Source organism: Panthera tigris, chromosome A3 (assembly GCF_018350195.1).
Source record: "Panthera tigris isolate Pti1 chromosome A3, P.tigris_Pti1_mat1.1, whole genome shotgun sequence".
NCBI lineage: Eukaryota > Metazoa > Chordata > Mammalia > Carnivora > Felidae > Panthera > Panthera tigris.
In genome coordinates, this window is record NC_056662.1 from 103,098,744 (window position 1) to 103,111,382 (window position 12,639).

The window sequence follows — 12,639 nt, forward strand, 5'->3', positions numbered from 1 at the left end:
AAAAAAAAAAAAAAAAATTCTTGCACTTTACCTCCTCCATCTGCAAAGCAGCCCACCCAGGTAAGACAGAATGCTAGCCACAGAGCTAATGTGACATTGTTCTCGAAGAAACATTTCCAAAAAGTAAAGACAAACAGATAAAATTCATATAAAAAATACATTTTATTTAAAAGCCAACAAGCATTATGAAAAGATGCTCAACGTCACTTATCATCAGGGAAACAAAAACCAAAACCTACAATGAGATATCACCGCAAACGGATGGTTCCTACTGGGGAAAAAAAAAAAAAAAGGAAAACAAGTATTCAAATGTTGGCAAGGAAGCGGAGAAACTGGAACCCTTGTAGGCCATTGGTGGGAATATCAAATGGTGTGACCACTGTGGAAAACACGGTGGAGGTTCCTCAAAAAATTAAAGATAGAATTCCCATATGACCCAACAATCCCACTTCTGGGTATATATGCAAAAGAATCAAAAGCATGATTTTGAAGAGATGTTTGAACATATCAAAAAGAATCCAAAGTATAATCTATGAGATATCTGCATACCCATATTCAAAGCAGCATTATTCATAACAGCCAAGAGACGGAAGCAACCCAAGTGTCCGATGACGGATGAATGAACGAATCAAGTATGTTGCATAAATACAATGGACTATTATTCAGCCCTAAAAAGGAAGGAAAGTCTAGTAATGATGAATAACCTTGAGGACCCTAGGCTGAGTGAAATAAACCAGTCATGAAAAGATCAATACTGTATAATCCCACTTATATGAAACATCTAGAACAGTCCAAATCATAGACACCGATAAAACGACGGTTGCCAGGAGCTGGGAGGAGAGGAAGTGGGGAACCGATGGCTAATGGGTACAGTGTTTCAGTTCTACAAGATGAGAAAGTCCTGGGAGTGGGTCGCACAACTATGTCAATACCTGAACGCTACTGAACTGTACACTTGGGAAAGGTGAAGGTGGGGCGCCTGGGTGGCTTAGTCGATGAAGCGTCTGACCTCGGCTCAGTTTTGATCTTGCGGTTCGTGGGTTCGAGCCCCACATCGGGCTCTGTGCTGACAGCTCAGAGCCTGGAGCCTGCTTTGGTTTCTGTGTCTCCCTCTGTCCGCCCCTGTCCTGCTCACACCCTCTCTCTCTCGAAAATAAATATCTAAAAAAATTTAAAAACCCACATTTTTAATTTAACCCAGTAGATTAAAAATGTGTCAACATGTCATTCATATGAACGCGGCTGAGATATTTTCTATTCTTTCTTACGCACCACGAAGTTTTCAAACTCCAGTGTGAACGGACAGGAACAAGCACATCTCAATCTGGACCAGTTGCATCTTAAGTGCTCAGTACTCCGCTGTGGGAAGCTGTGGCTTCCCCACTGAGCCAGACCTCACCTGTCACCCCCACGTAATAAACCTTATAGTTAGAGCCAAATAACTCAAAATATTTGGCGGGGCAGGGGAGACACACAGGGTCTTTTTCCTGCTGCTAGACTTTTTTGAAATCTTATTTGTCTTCAGGTAGCTCTATGGAAAGGCTGATGGGCAAAACTCCAAACTCTGAACATCTCCTGGGCGTGTCCTCTTTGTCAGGCCCTCATGACGATCTGCAGGACATCATGCCTCTCCTCGGAGGGCTCACAATCTGCCAGATCACTGCCAGGTGCAAGAGGACTATGCACATCATGTGGAGGAATACCAAGAACACGAGTAACCCCTACCTATGAATTCTGATGTTCCAGAGAATATAAGGGTTAAGTCATTTGACACCCGGAAGTTGTTAATTACGGAGCTTCCACCCTGTTCACAATATTCACTGGCACATCCTGACCTTTCTTAACTCTTACCTCCACCAGCAGTAACCACACCTTCAAAGTACAAACTTGTGCAGAAAATAGTACATAGTTTGTATTAAAAACGCACACGGCACACGCACGCTCACTAGCAAAGGCACTCGGAAACCCTACCTCTGTCAACGATTGTGAGCAGAATAATGGGTTATCCACTAAGAGCTCATTTGTTAAGTGAATTGACCCAGGATGTAAGGAGACTACAATTTGATTGGTAAAAGCAAAAAAAAAAAAAAAAAAAAAAAAACAAGGAAAGAAGAAAAAAAGAACCCTCTCTCTCTCCTCATGGAAAAATAGAGTATTTTTTAAAGACCTCCAGAAAAATCGGGGATATCGAGAAAAATAGGAAAGCATTTCTAGAATAAACAAAACATCTACTTGCTGCACATCCCAGACAAGAATAGACTTTCTCATCAGAACAAAAATGCAGGAGCAGAACTACCAGATCCGCTGCTTCCTTTCCCCACTCGCGGAGCAGAAACTATTTTGCGGGTGAAGGAGCAGGAGCCCCTGGCAGAGGAGAACCTCTCTATAACCTCACATTTGTGTTGCCCTGGGGAAAACCAATCATAAAGACTTCTTTGTGAAAAAAAAAAAAAATGCGTTTTGGAATAAATTATCAAAAGCTTCACTGAAGATCTTAACGGACATGGTTGAGTAAGGAACACTAAACATGACTACAAAGAGAACAGAACCCGATTTTATCAACTCAGCAGATTTCAGGGGTCTTTAGGCACTGGACTATTAGAAGAATAACCATGAAAAAAAGTTATAGACTACAAAGGCTGTCAATTTTATTCTGCAGTGAATAAAACTCCTATCTAAGTTCTCTCCAGTCCCCCACTCATCCCCCACCCCAGCAAACAGATCTCCCCAGAACTAAATCCTGAAAACTTACCTTGATGCACTAACTTCAGACAAACTCCTTATAACTTATCATTTACTCCTTGCATTAAACTCTCGGTTATCATGCCAATCTACTGGAATGTAGTTAGTGCTATGAAATTGCACCTCAGGATCCACGACTTGACTTCGCAGGTATAAACATAACTGTCTTTAATAACTTAGACTGTGATCTCTAAAGCTTTACATCTGTCATCTGGAGTAACAGGACTTACCTTATAATCTCGCTAAACAGTATGATACCATACATACTAAAAAAAAAAAAACCAACATTATCTCACCCACTATTTCTGGTTCACAAGGTAAGATAAACTCTATCTATGCATCAAGCCACCACCTGTAGAGGCGGATTCATAGGTCTGCAGGGAAAAACTGTAAGGCTTCCAAAGGATCCTTAAAATACATAGGTTTTTAAAACTACACACCATTAAGCCCTATTCACTCATTCAGTGAGCAAGAACGCTACAGGTTCATAAACTCAGGAGCACTTTCATGGGCAGAGAAACATTCCCAAGCACTGAGAACCTCTAAGCTTTAAAGGAGTTCAGGACAGTAGTGAGAGAAGGAAGTAGCAGCAATAAAACTTCTAGCTCCTTTTCTTAAGGAGGGATCCTAATGAAGTAGATCTCCGTGTGCAGCGGGAGACACCTAGCCAATACGCATAGTTACCAATGTTTTTGCCGTCTCTGCTTGCCATTTCCCACGTGTGCCCAATCTGACAAGTGACCAACCTTCTGAGGCTCTAATTCTGTAACATGGGGACAGACCTGCACGGTTTCCCCATCTGAAGGTTAGGAGGCACAGCCCCATTCTATCTGTAAATGCAAATTTGCCATTGTGTTCCAGCAATCAGATGTCTAGACTGATGACTGTTCAGTTAGCTTCTGGCAAAAATGTGATCTGCATTGTAACAGTCTGTATATACCGGATCCTTCAGGAATAATCCTGCCAACTTGCTTATATTTCATTAATCCAGGAAAGGCTAATCTGTCCAAATGGGAAGCAAGATTTTGGTGAATCCTTATCAAGACATGAACCTTTTCCATCAGTGGGGAAGAGTGACTTGAATCAACACAGACTTACTCCCTTACCAAGGTTGCCAGAAGCAAACATGCTCAAAGTCACATGCTGGGGGCTCAAGGGTCAAATCTAGCCTGCAGATGTTTTATCTGGCTTGCACAGTGCTTTCAAAGTTCTAAATTAATTGCCAATGTCTAAACATCAGGATATTTGGCATCAAAATCTACATTCCTGGGTTATCTTGCACTATACAATAGGAAAATAACTACTACTCTCAGACCACACACCCACACAGACACAGTTGGGGGCAGTTCTAATGTAAAAAGTGCAAATGCTCCCTGATTTCCCATAGTTAGTTCCCACAAGGTCAGTTCCCTCTGTGATTATATGGTCAAGTTTTCCTGGGCATTTATGTTTGCCACTCCTGGTTCAGACCCCAAAACACTGTTTAATCCCTGAAATAAAAACCCACAATCTAATCTTATTAGTGCTATACCTAAAACCTCTGAGCAAACAAAATTAGCCCAAAGAGAAATGTGAGTAGAAAGCAAACCATTTCCATGGTTCTATGTTGGTACTGCCTTTACAAACAAGGTCAGTTTTTTAAAGTGTCCTTGTTGAAAATGGTTAACTTGTCTCGTTTCCCTCCATACATTTAGTCCTGTTTTTAAGCTATTTGCTGTACCTGACTGAGTCCCCTTCAAGCAGAGGGTCATTAATAAGTGAGTCTTAGTGGTTACAACAACACCTACACTTCAGTGAAGGCAGGAACAGGGATTCCGGCTTTACTGCTCAACAGGCAGATACTGGGTGTATTTTACTGCTGCTACAAAACCTGATTTAAAATCAATGTTGGCTTGATGTCTTATTTGACACATCCTCCCCTCCTATCAAAACATGGAATAAATCAGTAAAAAGGTTTCTAAAAGGGGGTTTAATGTAAATGTTACACACAGCCTTTACACAGAGTCAAACAACCACACGTTAACTACCTCTTACCCGGGTATTGCTTACCCATTGCACTGAGATAATGGTTGAAGGCCTGGCAAGGAGGACTTGGGGTTTGTGTTGATTTGTCACAACTCATGGGTGCCGGGCTCCTGTCTGTGTCAAAAGAGAAATACCCACTGGAGGATCGAGACAGCAGGGAGGATCTTCTGACAAAGATGAAAAGCGGGGATCTGGTAGCAAAAGGCCCGGGGCTGGCTGGTGGGGCCAGCGGGCCCTGAGGGCTGCCTTGGGGGCAGCGGTCCCCTTCGCCTTCAGGATTACCTTGCTGCTCTGTCTGTAGAGAGGTAGGGGCCCCAGGCCTGAGCTGAGGAGGCCTCTCAGCAGGCTGCAATTGTCCACCTTCTCTGTCACACTCAGAACTTACATCTGAAGGTTGCTTTGCCATTTGGTCTTTTTTTCTGCAAGTAAAATAAAAACTAAGATTATCTTAAGCAAAACAGTAACTGTAACAAGTAACTAAATGTAGCTAACTTTCACGGACTCCTTCAACATTTCTAGAAGAGCGAGTGCTTTAACGTTAAGTCGTCAGTTCGTATATTTGTCTGACAATCTTCCAGGTAAGAATAAAAATAACACCTAAAATAACAAAAGTTATCTCTCTCTTTGCGAGGCGGGGGGAGGGGAGGGGGTGGGACTAAACTTCCTGCCACCAAGCAAAATACAATTACATCGTCAACGTGTAACCGGTGCTCTAACGCACACGGACACGCACACAAGTTTTAGGAGAAGCAGCTCGTGTTAAGTCTATTCACACGTGCTCTTTGCTCAGGGCCGACTTGAAGAAGTCGGAAACTCCCAGCGGGCTCTGATTTCCCGGGATCAGATACCGCGCTGGAGCACGGGAGCGGGCGCAGATGCAGCGATTTGCAGGCGGCTGGCCGCGTTCCCCGCTCCGGCCCCATTGTTCTGCCGAAAGTGCTGAGGGCAGCAAGTCTGGGGAAGGTTTGGCAAGGGCCGTCAGTCGTAGTAAGTGCGTCACAATAGAGTTTGTAACTCCGAGCGAGCGCGGCTCGGCCCGGGTCGGGCGCTCCCCGCCCGCGGTCCCTCCCGCTCCCAGCCCGCGCGCCCCTCCTCCCGCAGGGGGTAGCGCGCCGCCCCGAACTCGACAGAACTTCTCCCGAATGCACCCACACTACGAGGTGCACACCTCCAAATGGGGGGTGGGGGGGAGTCCCCCAAAGCCGTCCCCGGGCGCCCCCTGCAAAGTCCCCAAGTAACTCTACACGCTAGGCGACACCGGAGCGCGCGCCTCCTTCACCCCATTGACCCTCCTCTGCGAAGGCAATCGGGCCGAAACTCACGTCCGCCCCTTCCCTTCCGAGCGTCGCGTCCGAGCCCGGGCCGCGCGGCGTCCTGCCCGCGCCCTTCGCCGACCCGGAGCCCCCTGACCGTCAGCACGAAGGTAGCGCGGGAGACAAAGCCTAGAACTCGCGTTCAGAGCCCCCGGGGCAGCGCAGACCCGACCACTGGCCGTCCACCCGCCGCCGCGCTCCGCCGGGCAGCCGAGGGCTCCGCGCGCCGCGCTTCTGGCCCGCGCTGCCCCGGCCGCCGCCGCCGCCGCCGCCGGGAACATCCTCCGCCTCCTCCCGCTCCTCCCCTCGCGCACTGCGCCCGCCGCCGCCGGCACCGCCGACCTCCCCGCGCCGCTGGCGCCGGGTGCCCGAGCTCCCAATTGGCTCGCGCGCGGTCGCTCTGCGCCCCAGCCAATAGCCGCCGCCGGCGGGGGCGGCGCCTACGGGTCAGGCCGCCAAAGGCGAGGCGATTGTTGACAAACTCGCCTCCGAAGGCGGCCCCGGGCTGCGGCGGCGGCGGCGGCGGCGGCGGCGGCGGCGGCGGCGGCGGCGGCGGGAGTCTCGGGGCCAGGAGCTGCCCAGGCTTCCCCAGCCCGCCCCCCGCCTCTGTGACCGTCCGGACGCCGCTCGAGCCTCCGCAGCTCCCGCCATCCCAAGCAGCCGGTCACCTGGAGACAAAGCAGGAGCCTCGCTCTCTCCACACCCGCAGGGCCGATCTCAGTCCCTAGTCCTTGCTGCGGGCCGCCGACCCCGCCCAGGCCGGCTGGGCTGAAGACCCCAAAGGCCGCCCCCTCCCTAGCTGCAGCACCGACCCTCCTCCAACTTCCTCCCTTTTTCTCCCCGTGCGCCGCGGACACGCTCCAAATCTAAGCGATCACCACGGCCACTGGCACGCATATCTGCGCGCACCCGTGGCCACTGCAGACAGCGAACGTATTCACACCCCCATTCCCAGTGTCCCGCGGGTCTTCCACTACCAGCACCAGCACCGAGTAACAGGCCTTCGAGGGCACCGCACCGCCAGCCAGCACTGCAAGTGAGTCGCGGTGCCCGGGTCTCTACGACAGTCCGGCCCCCGGATGCAGCAGGTTCTGCTGCTCGAGGCTCGTCCACTGCGTGGCCGCGGCAGTCGGAGGAAGCCCTCGGTCTCCCGCTGTCTATGGATGGTGCGGCTGGTATCGTCTGCAGCGCACTCGCAGACCGGGCAGGGCTCCCAGACACGTCCGAGAGAACGAACACAGTAGCTGCCCTGAAACCTCGGCCTGAATGGGCACAAGGAAAAGCCGAGTCCCGTCAGTTAAATAACCACCTCAGTTCCGCAAATCCTCCGCAACGGGCCCAAGCACCCGAGAAAAGTCAAGGCTCCAGACCAGCTCGTACCGCGCAGCCGCTATTCGGGGGTCTCCGGGAGCCGGCCGCGAGGCTCTGGCCGGCTGCCGCAGCCCAGTGTCGTGGAGCGGGGCCCCAGCTCCCGGGACAGAGCGGAGAGCACGCGCTGCCTTCCCAGCCGGCCCTGAGAAGCTTCACCACTCCCTCGCGCGGAATCCCGGCCCGAGCCGTACTTCGGCCAAGTGCCCGTAGCCTTTCCACGGATGACCCCTCACCAAACTGGACCTGCAGGGGAAGGGAACCCGACCCGCCTGATCGCCGCCTCCCGCCCAGCGACAAGTGGGACGGGTACGTGCATCTCTGCCTGCACGTGCTCGGGAAGGGAGCAGGAGGTGGAGCCGATCTGACTCCGGTGTTTGTGTTCCGTCGGCACCCGGCCCGCTCCCGGGGATTCGGAGGTATTTACCTTGCGTTTCTCAGTCCGAGAGTCAGAGTCAGACATTGGGGGGACGAGGGCCAGGGAAAGGGCGCCGAGGGGGTGGCGGCGGGAGCGGGGCGAAGCGGGCAGCCCGCGGCGATGCTGGCCGCAGTCGGGCTGGGGCGCGCAGGGCGACTTCAAGAATCCGGTGGCAGTGGTGGCGGCGGCGACGCGAGACGGAGCGCTCTTACAAGATCAGAACCTGGAGGCTGCGCGGAGCGAAGTGAAACCTGCACAGCCCTGCGGCTCGGCTCTGGCTGGTGGCCCCGCGCCCGCACCCAATCACTGTGAGCTCCGCCCCCGCTGGGTCCCGCCCCGGCGCGCGGGCTGGCAAGCCCCGCCCCCGCCGCGCAGCAGCCGCTGGCGCTTTCAGGCTCCGACAGGTAAAGGCGGGGGTGGCCCCGCCGGGTTCCCCTGCGCGCGCTGCCCGCCCTGCCCCGGCTGGGCGTGTTTACTGGAGCGACTAGGGCTGCCGGTGGCTGGTGTGCACCCATCCCCCTCCCTCCAAAGTGTACCCTTGCCTTTCCCCCATCCAGCAGAGGCCAAGACGTGCGCTTGGAACAGAGGGGGCGCTCCGGGCACGCAGAAGCGGGCTGGGCCGCTGCCGCCAGCCGAAGGCCTCAGGAGGCGCCCCCGAGCCCTTGATGGGCTGCAGGAATTTCTCTCTCAGCCTCTTTGGGGCAGACGCGGGGACTGGGTTGACCCGAGAACACGCAGTTCCAAGGTTGAGCAGAGGGTCTCAAAGCTCTCCTCACTCAGAGTCTGGGGTGCTGGGAGAGACCCCGATCTGCAGGGCTGCTCACCTTCCTCGCTCTCGCCTCACGTGATTGTCTTAGGTTCCCTCCTCTTGCCATCTGGCAGGGACACCTAGCTCGTCTCCCGCGCGGAACCTCCGATAAGAGGCAGAGACCTTGGGGGGGCGAGTGGAGAAAGAGGCCAGGAGCTGATCCCCGGAGGCGTCTGTTCCGTAGCCCCGAAGCGAGAAGGGGCTGAGCGCAGAGCAGGTAAAATAGGGAAATGAAAAAAGAACTCGAAAAAAAAAAAATCCTTTTAAGAAAAAAAAAAAAAAAAAAGGCCCAGAAGAATCTCGGCCTTCAGGTGGGAGAGAGGATGGTAACTCTGCTCGGGAGTTAGGATCCTAGAGACTGGTGGGGCTCTCAGAGAGACGCCAGGGAGGCGCGGTGAGGCCAAGGAAGGCGGCGCGCATGGTGAGCGGTGTAGAGAGCGAAGTACTCCCCCCCCACACCCCTTTTCCCTGGGCGCTCCTATCCCCTTCCTCCTTGGTGCCCGCGGCCCCACTCCCACTCCTGCTGGGGGGACGGTACACCTCTGGGTCCGCACCCCCATATCTGTTTTCCTAATGTGGGTTATGAGTTCTCACCGTTACCCCTCACCGCTAGGAGACAGCCAGGAGACAGCCGTGGCCGGGGAGTAGGGGCAAGGTCGGTCGGGAGATGGAACATCCTGCCACGGGGGAGACCCGGTTAGACGGAATAAAGAAACTCAATTTAAGGATCACCTAACCTCCCCACCCCGCCCCCCCCCACCCCCAACGAAGAAGGAAGGGTCCTCAGTTGCAGAGGAGCAAGTCAGCGAGGCGTTTGTCCCGCTGCTGGCCACCTCGGTCAGTTTTACGCTGCATAAGCAGACATGGAACGTCAGCGAGACAGCACAGCCCCTGGTTAAAGTCTTCTCAGCACATCCTCCCGCGAATCCTGAGCGAAGTGTGGGAGGCCAGGGGTTCCCGGATGGACTCAAGGACCCATGGCCGGTTCTGCCTCGGGATTTCGTCGCAAGAGGGAGAGAACGAGGGCGTGCACGCGGCGAAGTGGACGCAGAGGCCAGATGTCTACCCGGACGTGGCTTGGAGCTGCTGCCCTCGACCTCAGGTGGCGGCCACGGGTGATCTCTGAGCCTTAGCCGCCCGGTGTAGTAGCACCCCGGGGAAAATAACAGAACTCCTGTGCCAGCTGGGAGCCCCAAACCCGACCTAGTGCTCCGAGCTCTCCGTGGGGTTGGGCGACGCAGACGGGGACAGGAAAAGAACCACGCAGAAGCCGTAGTGGTTGTCAACTGCTTCTGTGCAGCTCCGCCGCCCCCGCGTCGTCTGCTTTAGCGACCCTGTGAACACTTTAAAACAACAACAACAAAAAGTAAAACACACACACACACACACCAAAAAATCAAAGGCATCAGGGAAAGCAAATGGTTAAGCGCACTTATTTGGGACACGAAGAGGTCGTCTCGGAGTCTGCTGTTCATGCAGCCCAGACTGTGCTGGGGAGCTTTGGCAGAACACCCCGCGCTCTTCCCGCCCTCTCCCACAGGGGCCGGAGGTCCTCTGGAAAGGGACGGTGTGGGAAGAGCAGGTGGGCTCTCTGTTCCGGTCCGGTCCTGGATGTCGCCCTCGCAGACACAAGCAGAGCTATGCCCACTCCTGCCTCCGCCAGGAGAGGAGGAGAGGGAGTAAGGAGGATGGCTTGGACTGAGAGAAAGGAGCAAGAATGAAGTGGGGCAATGATCTGAAAAATGAGATAGGAAATCTACAGCCCTTGCCCAGACCACAGGCGTTGCCGGCGTGGTGTCTCCGAGTTCCGAAATCGACTTAACTGAAATGTACGGCCCTAGCCCGCCTCCCCATCCTCGGAAGTAGCCGGAGCGCCTTCCCATCGCTTAATGTCTTTATTAAACTTTGTATCTATGCTCCTCTAAAGAACAGATTACAATTTCATATGGTAAAAATATTTTCCGCTCGTTGTCTTACGGTCCGGAAGCCGCCTGCCAGAGAGGACGAGCCGGAGTTCGCGCTCTGCGGAGAGCAAAACTCCAGGCACACGCTCCCCTTTCCACATCCGTGCGTTTCCTCGAAGACTCCAAGGGGGGGTCTGATTCACTGGAAAAGCATCATTTGCTGAGCTGAACTTTGCCCACGAGTGTTTGATTTTTATGCTTTGATTTCCCTCCCCCCCCCCCCCCACGCAGCACCAATGCGTTTTCCAAAAATCACTGTAAATCTGAATCACCGCTGACAGCAGGAGACCTTTGGCGACACCTGGGTGTGGGGCGTGTTCGCAGGGGAACCCACTGTCTAGGGGGATCAGACGCCTAAGCTGGGAGAGGTTGCGGCTGGGCGCGGCCGGGTTACGTGATAAGGATCCGTGTTCCGGGGCTGCCGCCTGGCTTCCTTTCCCAACAGCCCATCGCGAACCGCGCCAGCCTCGGTGGGAACCTCGCTCTGCGACCGAAAATCCCCGAGGGCCCAGCGCGTGCCAGGCCGGCCTCGGCCCCAGCTCCAGGCGTCAGAGAAGCTAGTGTCGTGGCAACTGCGAGCGAGCCACCACCCTTCCCGCCACGCCCGCTATAACTTGGCTCCCAGCTTGGGCCGCTGAGAGCGCGCCCCTTCTCCGGCCTGGGGTTGTGGCGGTGCAGGGTAGAATGCCCAGGCCGCCTGCGCATTGGTGATTCCGGCGATTGGTGCATGGAGGGAGGTGTGTGGAATGTTAAAGGCGGAGATCACCCTTAGGGCATCATCCTTCACCGAATCGCACAAATCCAGTAACTGCAAAACATGACACAAAGTGACAGATCAGATGTTGGCTCACTTACAGCGCGGGGTGCCATTGGCTTTGCGCCCACTCCCAAGCACCTGCACAGGTAGCCACTGGGGAAACTAGTTTCCCTTGGGATTTCCCGGGACCCAGGAGGGTAGAGGCCGTTGGTCATGAATAACCGTCACAACACTTATCTTAGAAATTCCTAAGTCTGTGACAGCTGGTCCTGCAGAAGTCCACTTCTTCCATACAGGGTTGGGGGCGGGCTCCAAATTAGATGGGAATCTCAGGACCAAGGTCTGGGAATTTTATCAGCATTCCCCTTGCCTGCCCTGCCCTGCCCTCCCCTCTCCTCCAGTCCCCATCCTTTTCCTCCCCTCCACCTCTGGAGTGCCTGGGGTGCCCCCCTCTGGCGTGCTGACGCAATTGAACAGGAAGAGCATCAGACAGGTGAACCCATTGGAGACATGCCCCGGTTCTCTCCAGACTAGCACCTCCCCACCCCTGGCTGGCAGCAGGCCATAGTTCCCGAAATGCAGGCACAGTGGGACTGGGGGTACCGAGACCAAGCACTGGCATCTCTGTGCATCTTACACCTGGTTACTGCAGCAAATCAACCTGCAGTTAAGGCGAACACCGAGGAACCTGGCAGATGTCCATGTGTATTCTGGTAACTATTGGAAAACACAAATATGACATCTCGGCAGAAGGGAGGCGGAAACGTAAGCTAGTGATTTTGGAGGAGCTGCATTGGGTGTATTTTAATTTCATTTTCCATAGTTTAGGTGCCAATGCATTTTTTTCTTTTTATTCCCAGGGCAAAAAAAAAAAAAAAAAAGCTACCAAAAATAATAGGTTGTTTTTCTAAAACTCAACAAGGACAAGGCGGAGGGTCTGCTTTCCTTTCCCATAACCAGCTGCACAATTTACCCCTCCATTTTTTAAGTTTTCAGCCAGCCATAAATTTCTTTCACTCACCAAATTACAGTTAGCCCCCAAGTTTTTATGGTTGTAAAAACAACACTTACACCAGCCCCACTGTAGCTGCCCTCACAGCAGTGGTCATTACTGAGCTACATTAATACTATAAAGAGCACAGTTCCCTTACAGCAGTCCAAAATGCCATTTCCGATGTTCAGAGACAATGAGGGGGGGGGCGTCCCCAAAACAGGGGTTGGGGTAGGATAGGGGAAGATCATGA

The 12,639-nt window shown here is 53.4% G+C and overlaps 2 protein-coding genes across 18 annotated transcripts in view; one reads left to right on the plus strand and one right to left on the minus strand.

Annotated features, from left to right (window-relative positions):
- Positions 1-8,072, minus strand: part of BCL2L11 (BCL2 like 11) — a 51,654-nt gene extending 43,582 nt beyond the window's left edge. For 4 of the 11 annotated variants that reach the window (XR_006215892.1, XR_006215893.1, XR_006215894.1 and 1 more), the window contains exons 1-2: positions 5,501-5,703; positions 4,792-5,186 (exon numbers count right to left, since the gene is read on the minus strand). Coding sequence is in view for 7 of the 11 variants with exons in the window: in XM_042982023.1 (XP_042837957.1) it covers positions 4,792-5,173 (382 nt within the window). In the remaining 4 variants the exon portion in view is untranslated. Of the gene's footprint in view, positions 1-4,791; positions 5,187-5,500; positions 5,704-6,089; positions 6,324-7,875 lie in introns of those variants that run through there. The other 7 variants (XR_006215895.1, XM_042982027.1, XM_042982029.1 and 4 more) reach the window with 5 other exon arrangements.
- On the plus strand, positions 6,397-11,613 carry LOC102956278. Of its 7 annotated transcripts, none has more exons than XM_042982018.1 (6): positions 6,397-7,867; positions 8,043-8,270; positions 8,424-8,611; positions 8,724-8,891; positions 8,971-9,095; positions 9,288-10,631. In XM_042982018.1, the coding sequence occupies exons 1-4, from the start codon at positions 7,240-7,242 to the stop codon at positions 8,784-8,786; spliced, it is 1,107 nt and encodes a 368-aa protein (XP_042837952.1). In that variant the 5' UTR covers positions 6,397-7,239; the 3' UTR covers positions 8,787-8,891; positions 8,971-9,095; positions 9,288-10,631. The 7 variants fall into 7 exon arrangements, with proteins under 7 accessions (XP_042837952.1, XP_042837951.1, XP_042837953.1 ...); XM_042982017.1 differs by having other exon boundaries at positions 8,986-9,095; XM_042982019.1 differs by lacking the exons at positions 8,971-9,095; positions 9,288-10,631 and adding an exon at positions 11,084-11,613.
- Positions 11,614-12,639: the final 1,026 nt, after the last annotated feature.